At 38.1% G+C, this 9,705-nt stretch overlaps 1 protein-coding gene across 2 annotated transcripts in view; it reads left to right on the plus strand.

Moving 5' to 3' along the window:
* The window catches only part of NAMPT (nicotinamide phosphoribosyltransferase), a 31,127-nt gene extending 22,197 nt beyond the window's left edge, over positions 1-8,930 (plus strand). The window contains exons 9-12 of one of the 2 annotated variants that reach the window (XM_059847360.1): positions 1,167-1,184; positions 3,857-3,997; positions 4,144-4,278; positions 6,021-8,930. In XM_059847360.1, coding sequence (XP_059703343.1) covers positions 1,167-1,184; positions 3,857-3,997; positions 4,144-4,278; positions 6,021-6,134 — 408 coding nt within the window. In that variant the 3' untranslated portion in view covers positions 6,135-8,930. The remainder of the gene's footprint in view (positions 1-1,166; positions 1,185-3,856; positions 3,998-4,143; positions 4,279-6,020) is intronic. The other variant, XM_059847361.1, reaches the window with a different exon arrangement.
* The last annotated feature ends 775 nt before the right edge of the window (positions 8,931-9,705 follow it).

Below are 9,705 nucleotides of genomic sequence, written 5' to 3' on the forward strand. Positions count from 1 at the left end.
CTGAGATTTTTATGACTTGTGAGAGGACAGAAGCTGGACTGTTCTTTCTTGTAAGGAAGCCTGGTTGCTTTTTCTAAGTTATACTGGACAAAATTCAAGGATGTCATATAGCATTGGTTCCAGTTAAATATTAAAGCAAGTGTTTAAAAATCTTTGCACTAGAGTGAAAAATGCTCTGCTCTCCAAGTTCTAAATAGAGCAGGAAAACAATTGCAACAGCTAATGGGAGAGAATGGGAAGAATAAGCAATCCATTGTTCAGGTGATCTGCCTGTTTATATATTTTCTTTATGAAGCTGTAATTAATTATGAAACACCTACCTGTAACATGTAATAAAAGAGAGCAGAAGATCCAGTTCCCCAAGACATACAGAGCAGACAGATCACTGCTGCCCAGTGGCATCTTCTCATTTCTTCCTGACTCAAATCTTGCTGTGCCTCATGTCATTGAACCACTAGTCATTAAAACAATTTAGACCTCACATGTAGCAGCAAACTAACTCAGCCAAAAGGGGATCACTTTGGTGGTTTAGTGAATTAAATTGTACCCCAGAAAGGGGCTAATACTTGCCAGCACTGTACAGAAGAAAACAAACTTGTTTTGAGCTGGGAGAAATGGGTAGGAAGTGCCATTTTTTTCTTTGATAGCAGCAAATTAGGTTGGACCAAAATGACCATGATTTTGCAACCTAACTTTAGTTTTATTTAAATATTGTGAATCTCTTCATCCTTTTATGTCAGCAAACCCCAGGTTTTACCATGCTGACTTTTAGAAGATTGTGTAATAGCATAACATTTAAAAAAACCCCTAAAGCAACAAACAAAACCCAAAATAAAACAACCCACCAAAACCAAGCCAACACTGAAGTATAATTCATTCTTTTCCAAAAGGAGTTTAAATGAACAAATACAAATATATCACTGTGGCCATCTTTTTTCCCCCTTCTTGTAGCCTATGCAAGATTTTTATTCCAAGTATGCTGTATCAGCTTTCAATTCTAGGCATGATTTATTGTTACAGATCAGATGAAAGGTAATGGGTACAGTAGGAAAGTCTAAAATGGGTAATGAGCAATAGTCTGATTTAGCTATCCAAAGTAGCTGAAACAACAATATAGAAAACAACTCAGAGTGTAAACTGGATTTTAAAATTCTTTGTTTTAATAGGGGATGCTGGTAGAACAGGTAAGGAAACTTTTTTGACTTATTTTGCATTTTCACTTTTAAAAATCATTCCAATCTGCTAACTCCACACTTTCAAAGGATTTTCTTTGAACATTCAATTTCCAGATGTCTTTAAATTTTTATACAAAATTAATCCTCTAATCTGGAGTCACAGTTCATGTATTAATCATGCTCATAGTAGTCAGAGGCAGCTGGTGAAAACCTTGGCACCTGAGTTGTTCTCTCTGTATAGGTTTGAAAGCATGAAGCAAAAAATTCTTCTGTATCATTTTCCTTGGGGGAAGCTTCAGTTGTTTCAGATCTCTCCCTTTTCTTCTTCCCTATTACCACTGCTGTTTGCCATCTCTTCTCCATACCTAAGCAAGTAATAGTAATATCTGGGCCTTGGCTGTGGGTCACTGGTGTAGTCAGAGGTGTCTTTCAGCTTAGTCTGGATTTCTCTTCCCCTCCTCTCCAGACAAAGATCAATCTAAGTATGGAAGTCCCTTGAGAGAGTAGAAAGCTAGAAGCCATTTCTTCACCCAGAGTAAGTGAGGAGTTGTGCCTGTAGCATGAGGTGAACAAACCATCTGTAAGTGAGAGCAGGAACAGGAGCTGGAAAGGGGTTCATGTTTCTTCTCACCCAGGCACGAGGGTTAAGCAGCCATGGCCCAGCTCTGCTGTACTTGCACTAACACCTGTTAACCTGCAGGTATCCATGAACATGAAGCCTCAGCATCACGTGCCTTGGTGTAGGATGTTGTTTATACCAGGTAGTTGTTACCCTGCAGGTGTGTTCAAGTGAGTTCAGTGTCATTCCTGGCCTGGGCAACTGCCCAGTGAGGTGAGCAGAACACACTGGCTCAGGCTTGGCCAGCAGCTCACATGGCTTCAGGCTTGCTCAGGGTCTGGACAGAACCAGAGGCCATGTGGAGTTTACCTGTATTTACTCTTTAAAAGACAGCACAGATAAGTAGAGTCCATATCCAGGCCCAGTTAAATTTCATTTCTTGTGGCACCGCTGGGTGTTGTTCTCAAGCAGAAGGTATACAAAATACCATTTCTTACCCTTCCTTTGTCAGCTTTAGTTACTTTTGTGGCACTTAAAGGAGAATTTAATTAATTTCAGTTGTTTATCCTCCCTGAGTACCTCTTTTAACTGCTTCCAGGAGAGTCTAATTACCTGAAAATAAAGATTCCTTTTGCTCTTGGTCGCTGAGAGGATATGATGCCTACTGCTAAAATCCACAGGACTGTCACATTTTTAAGAGGGCATTTGTTCAGAATACAAAGCTTTCAAAGGGTTCTCTTAAGTAGAAGTCATGGTGGTAGAGCTTGAGATGAATTTTGTTTGACTTGCCAAGTGAGGCTGAGTAAGTTGGTACCATTGGAATGATGGAAACTCACTGGTAAGATTTCTCCTGGGGAAATCTGTGACAGAAATGTAGTGGAAAGGTGTTCCCAGCATACCCTGAGGAGATGACTCTGCTGTCCACATGTCCTGTTGGCTGGCCTGTGTCAGGCATTCAGACTGACAGTATCTGTGAAGACAGCCTGCATGTGACTTAAATGCATAAACAAAATACTGGTGTGCTCTTTTGTTTACACTCCCAGTCTGAAATTGGAATTGTGTTTTCCATTTTTTCTCCCCTTTTATGAGCCTTGGTTGTCCCTTAAAAAAGCAGCTTGACATCAGTAGCTCCTGAAACAGTCCTGTTCAGTGTTAGTCTGGCATTTCTTCTTGATGCAGGACACTAAGATTGCCCAAAATATTACCAGATTTCTGACTATGCTGATTTTTTAAACTCTGCATTTTTCCCCTTAGATTGTTTTTCCATTATGCTTCTCACCTTCCTTTTTTTCTGGATGGATGGTACTTGCTGTCTCACCCACTCTGCTTTTGATAGTAAAATGTTAGAAGAAGAGAGTTTGAACTCCTGTTCTGGGGCTATGACCATCATAGGCTGTCATAAGAGTAACAGGTCAGGGGAACAAATCTTAGCCCTTTATGAGCATGACTAAATGAACACCCATTACTCCAGGCTAGAGGATGTCACATTTGTCAGGGTAGAATCAGGGTGGAGGGAAATGATCAGTAACTTTTACCTCCACTCTTGATAGCAGCACAGTTCACATTGATCTGTACCTGCTGGAGAAGGTGGCAGAGCAAACTCTCTGAGCAGTTTTATGTGTTTTAATTTCCAGTCTTTCTCTAGAGTAACATCAGCAAGTTCAATGAGATTTTCAAGAGATTTGCTCTGTTCAAGTCATTGGTCAGAGAGGGTAATAACTTTCTGGAGCTGAGCAGGATGGCTGCATTGTTTCAGGATACAGGCTCTGCTTCCAGGTCTTTCCATAATTCTGAGGAATTGGAAGGCTCTGAAATACTTCCATGAAGTCTCTTATTTTCTGTAAAGCTCTGTTTCTCTGGGCATGCCACCTTAGTTTGGGAAGTATACGTGCTGGCCTGGTAATTGTGTTACAGCAAAAGCTTTCCAGTTCCACACTGGAGCTGTAAGTAAAAATGCAAACAGTGTCCCAAGTATTGACCAAATTATTACATACATCTCCTGGAAACTGAATGTTAGTTGGCTTAATTGTCTGTAAAAGCATCTTGCTTAAGTAGTATATTTTTATGGGAAAATGGCGTGGCCTAAAAGTATGCTCCATCATAATTTTCTTTTTTTTATTAGATTGTGGAGGGAATGAAGAAGAATAAATGGAGTATTGAGAATATTGCCTTTGGATCTGGTGGAGCTTTGCTGCAGAAACTAACCAGAGACCTCTTAAACTGTTCCTTCAAATGTAGTTACGTGGTGACCAACGGCCTTGGGGTATGTCTCTGTACAACTTCTACCACTCTGCTTTCTGGAGAGGCCTCCCCATTTGAAAACCTGTGTGACATTTCCTGTTACATTACCACCATCTGCATTAGGTCCCACAAAGCCCTTTCCTCCTAAAAAAATCCTCTTCATTTTAGATAAATGTCTTCAAAGATCCCGTTGCCGATCCCAACAAAAGGTCAAAGAAAGGACGGCTGTCGTTGCATAGGACACCTGCAGGAGAGTATGTGACACTGGAGGAAGGCAAGGGAGATCTTGAAGAGTATGGACAGGTATGAATTTTCAAAATCTGTTGCATCATTCTTCATGCAAAAATAGACCAAGGAAAAGCAGGTTATAAATTAATTTAAGAATTTATTTCTGATCTGTCGTTTTCTTCAATTCCCATCTTATTACCTCAAAAATGACCTCAGTACCAGATTTGGTTAACAGCAGGATATTAGAATGACAGTAGAATGTTCAGGCTTTACAATTGCAGATCTTTGTTTTTCTTTTGTCTTCAGAAACACGAGAACATGACCACTTTTCCTCCAAAGTCTCAATGTTAGAGAAGATATACTGGCCAGGTGTAGTTTTGTTTGGTCAATATTGCACAATTTGAGTAGTGACCCTGGCTGGAGGTGGAATAGCTGTAACTGCTTTAGCAAGAGTGTAGCTTTAGTTACAGCTGTAGCTAAAATGTGTTTCTACTTCCCCACTGAGGTTTTTTTTTTAAATAGTTCCGGGAGTTAGTTCTCTGTACACAGAGTAATTCTGCAGTTTTTAATGATGTACATTTAAACCAGGAATTCAGTTTCCCTGTGAATTCTTTACAATTGCAAAATGGAATGCTATTTCTGTGAAATAAGCACAAACTTTATGCCAATCTCAGGCTTTCAATTTGATATGTCTTGTGTTTCAGCATCTGACAATGAATCATTAAACTGCATGTTGAGTCTCTTCCCAAGTTAAGAGGACTGAAAATAAGTTGTCAGATTGCATTTCTGCTTTTAGAAGTTGAAAGTTTTCTGGTGTACAGAAGCTGGTTTTGTACCACTAGGCAAAGGGTACTTATTAGGCACACTGCTTTACATAACTGTAAGCCTAAAACTTAGATCTCTGAGAAATTTCAAGATTAAAAAAAACTGACTTACACACAATGAAGATATTATGCTCTGGACTCAAAGATCTTCTATAAATTTGAAGCTTTTTTCTATGCAGATATTCTTCTACACATGTTAATTATGAACATTCCTATATAGGTAGAGAGGGAAGGACCTAATGGTGAGAAATCAGTTCAACACAAACTGCAAGACTTTGGCTCTGAAATTAGGCAATATGTTGTCCCTTCATTTTTGTCAGGTGAAATTACTCATTAAAATTTTTTAGTCCCAGGAAATTAGAGAGGGCCATTGGTGTGGTACCAGTTCTGGGGCTCCCTGGAAACGACAGGGAAATGTACCCTTCAGTGGGCCCTTTTCTCTAAAGCCACAGGTCCTTGCAGTAGGTCACCAAATGCAGGGACTCCTCAGTGTTGCTGCTGTGCTGACTTTTGTTACCAGCTGTGCTTGTTGCCCTTCCAGTGTGCTGTGTGCAAGCCTGTCCTGATATGCTCTTTTACAAAATATGAATAAAAGGCACAGTGAAGAAAGATTTTTTTTTTTTTAATTTTTTTTTCCTAGAGGGAAAAAATACTTCATTTAAACCTCTGTAATTGACTTGTATTTGGTTGTGTGTCACCTTTCTTACAAACTGCTCTAGCAAGGTGTATTTAGTGTGTATTTTGCTTTGGCCAGGTATAGACACCACACTCAAGGGACTGGTCAACACAAAGCTGCTGTCTGTGCACAGGATGACCCAGGCCCTTTCTTCTGTGTAACCATTAGTGAAAGGTGTCAGAAAAAGCTGTAAAGATTTAGTATCTTGGCAGTCTAAAGTTCCAGCCTTATCAGGCTGGGCTTGTGTGCTTGCTTTGGAGTTTGTGTAATCTGTGTTTGCCAAATCACTCTTGCTAAAGCAGCGGTGTTTCTTGCAGGACCTGCTTCACACTGTATTTAAGAATGGAAAGGTAACGAAGTCATATTCATTTGATGAAGTCAGACAAAATGCCAGGCTGAAGAACAGTGAATTACAAACAGCATCTCACTGAGTTCCATTCCATGTCTGTGTATGTGTGTGTAACTAGTTCGTACTGCATAGCTACTGGTTTATTGTACAGATTTGTGTGTTTGTGTTTTATGACATTGTAGCCAAATTATTTGTTGGTTTATGGACATACTGCCCTATCTTTTGCCAGTCTTTAGAAGATGAAATCAGGAAATGGTACTTACCTTGTAAAACATATTTAATGCTGAAGTGTGCTTTTTAGGGCCCTTTGCCAGTAGTGATTCAATCTGGTATTGATCTTTTCACAAATGAGACAGAGCTGCGAAACTTTTTTATATATAACAGAATATCACAAAATGGATTTACATAAAATTATCATGATTGCTTTATGTTTATATTTAACTTGTATTTTTGTACAAACAAGATTGTGTAAAATATATTTAAAGTTTCAATAATTAAGTCTTTCCAACTTTTCATAATTTTTATGAGCACAGACTTTCAAGAAAATATTCAGTGGGGGGGGAAATCCATTGCCTTTTGTCCATTAATCAGCAAATAAAACATGGCCTTAAAAGTTTGTTGTGACATTGTTCCATTTGACAACTAAATCAGGACTCGTATCTCCTTAAGATCCCATAGAGTTGCTGACCTCACCATTTCTTGTAGTTGTCTGTATTAGTAAATCTGCATTAAACAAAATTACTGTTCTTTCTAGAAGGTTTAGGTATTACTGACCTTGCTGGCACAGTAAGGTATGTAAGTGAAATGCCAAATTTGAAAGGATTCTCTACTGCAACTTAACTTGCCAAGTCTATCCCACTTGGTATATGCACCTCAATATTTTAAGAGTAAAGTTTTTAAGAGATCTCCTCTTCCACTATAGAATATATGTGTAAAATACTGAAATGCAGAAGCGGTGTATTTTAAAGTAATTACACTTCTGGGTTTATTTTTCATATACTGTAAGTGACATGAATTTAAAGCAAAATACTGGACTGGGTAGTGCACTTTTTTACTTTTTTGTATTTTTTTCATTGATTTGCCTTTTGTCAGACTGGATGTTAAATTGTAAAAATGTTTAACTATTTTTGTTAACAACTTTAATAAAACTATGCTAGCCAAACTCCTACATGAATGGCAGACCTGTTTCCCCTTCTCCCCCCATCTGTTTGGGGAGAGGAGGGGCTTTTATTTTGCAGAGGGTAACTGTAAAACAATGTGTTTGAGAGATACTTTTGAACTGTCTGCACTTGATTGTATTTGCTCTCTGCATATGCTTGATATAAGTATCTGCTGGAAAATGAAACTGTTGAGGATTTTATTTGAGAAGCTATGTAGTAACCTCTGAAATATTTGATAGTACTGTAGGATGGCTCTCACTAGAAAAGTACCTCCCTTACTTAAAGACAAGAAAACAACAGCAAAAGCAAACAGTTCCTGTTCTGCTGGTGATCAGCTATCAGCCAATTGCTTAATATACTAATGTAATTAATGCTTCTAATTAGTAGATGATGTTGCTGGAAAATGTTAAGGCCTAAGATAATTTAAGCCTACAAAATTTTATAAAACATGCTTTTAAAGGAAGATTGAAAAGCCATACTTCATTGTTCTTACTCTCACCAAAAAGGGCCACATCAAGGCATCCATAATATTTCCAGGGTTTGTGGTTAAGATGTTTATGCCCAGTCTCAATAGTTCTTGTTAATAAAAACCTGTTTTTCACTTGTAGTGTATGTGATTATACATTTAAGTGATGTATTGTTTCAAGAATAGTGTTTTAGTAAAACTAAAAGCTGACCTTTCACACTGAGGAACTGCCTTCCCTTAGCTATTAATTATATTGTTTGGTTTTGGCCCAGAAAGATTTTGAATCTGGCCTTAGGATCAGTAGCAGGTAAATAGTACAGAGCCTATTTCACTCCTCCACATGTGTACTAGGGAATTTTATGATGTATGGTTTAAAAAACAATAAAGTAAATGCTGCTTTCATTCTGTACCAATAAAAATTTTGATAACTATTGACTACCCATAAGTGATATTTTTGTACTTGAGAACTGAGGATATACTGTGGAAGCACTGTTTTCATGTGTACCATGAAATACATTATAATTGTTCAGTATTGTCTAAAACTTTTCAGCTTATTAGTTGAAAACTCAAAACAAATTCTCTACTTGTGCATGTCACTTTCAGAAAGTTGTAATGTCACTCATTTTATTAAATGTTAATAACTTTAAAAAGGGTGGGGGGGAAGAAAAACACCTGGTGCTATTCAGACCTGAACACTTGTCTCTTTGTGTTTGGCAGTTTGACATTCTGGGCATCAAGGAATTGACAGAAATTACTGCAGTGCTTGAACCATAAAATGTCCTAATTCTTCCACATGAAAGCAAACAGCATGTTTGTTTGCTTTAAATTACTAGATTTGTAGTCATTGATATATTTTAATTATCCCCATTTCATAATATAATACAGTATTTGTATTTAAAAATAGGAATTGGGAATTTTGTGTTTAATACTCTGATTTGTAACCATATTTAGCGTAAGAAATGGATTTTGTAAGACTATTTTTTTTCTTCAGCTGCATGATTATTTAAAAAATACTTTTTTGGTACTTTGAAAGATCTGAGGAGAGAACAGAAGAGTACTTAACTGTTTGGTTTGCCAAAATCAAAACAAAGCTTAAACAGTTCTTTTCTCATAGGTTTTTACATTCCTTCTTGTTTAGTGAAGAATAAGTATTCCTCACTTAAATCCTCTGTTAAAGTAATTTTAATGTACTTGGCATCAAATACCAGTATGTAATACACATGGAAATAAAGTTTAGTTCTGGCAGTGAAAATCCTAGCCATCTGACTGTGTCCTTAAGTTCTGATGTTGGGCATCAGATGTCATCCCGTGCTCTTTGTTGCCAAACACAGGCCAGAGCAGGGCTGTGCCGGCACTGCGTTCCTTTAAGGAGAGCTGCTCAGCTGCCTCCCACACAGTTGGGCTTACATTTACAGCCAGCTCACTTCTAGAGGAGAGAAAGCAAACTGAGCTCTTTTTTTTTTGTTTGGGGGGTGTGTGTGGTTTTGGGGGTTTGGTTTGGTTTCTGGGGTTTTTTTCTCCTCTTTTTTTTTTTTGTGTGTGTGTGTGTGAGTACATCTATGCTTCATCATTTTGTCTGTGTTGAAAAGCAAAGCACTTGGCTTTGAATTTGATATAAAAGATTATCTTCTATATTTGACATAATCCTTTCTCAAAGTTTCACTATTTCAACTTTAAAGTCACTAGAATGCTTGTCTAAAAGCAAATTACCCATCAGTATTGCATTCTTCAGTTTGCTGCAGTACTATAAAAATAACATCAGCTCTGTAGCAGAAAGAGTCCTTTGGACTGGATTTTTGTAAGTAGAAGGAGTTAACTCCTGCATGACTTTAAGTTGCAGCAGGTATGGTCCCAGCAGGAATGTGTCAGTAAGGGTGGGTAAGGCACATCCTGTAATGCTATCACCATTTGTTGCTGCTCCCTTCAGCTCTTGCTGTAAAAGGGGCTCTTATAGCCCACAATAATGCTGAATTTCAAGGTTCTGTTCCATGGTTTACAGAGAGCACACACAGCCCAAGTGCCAGGGC

This window comes from Haemorhous mexicanus, chromosome 5, assembly GCF_027477595.1.
Source record: "Haemorhous mexicanus isolate bHaeMex1 chromosome 5, bHaeMex1.pri, whole genome shotgun sequence".
Classification (NCBI taxonomy): Eukaryota; Metazoa; Chordata; class Aves; order Passeriformes; family Fringillidae; genus Haemorhous; species Haemorhous mexicanus.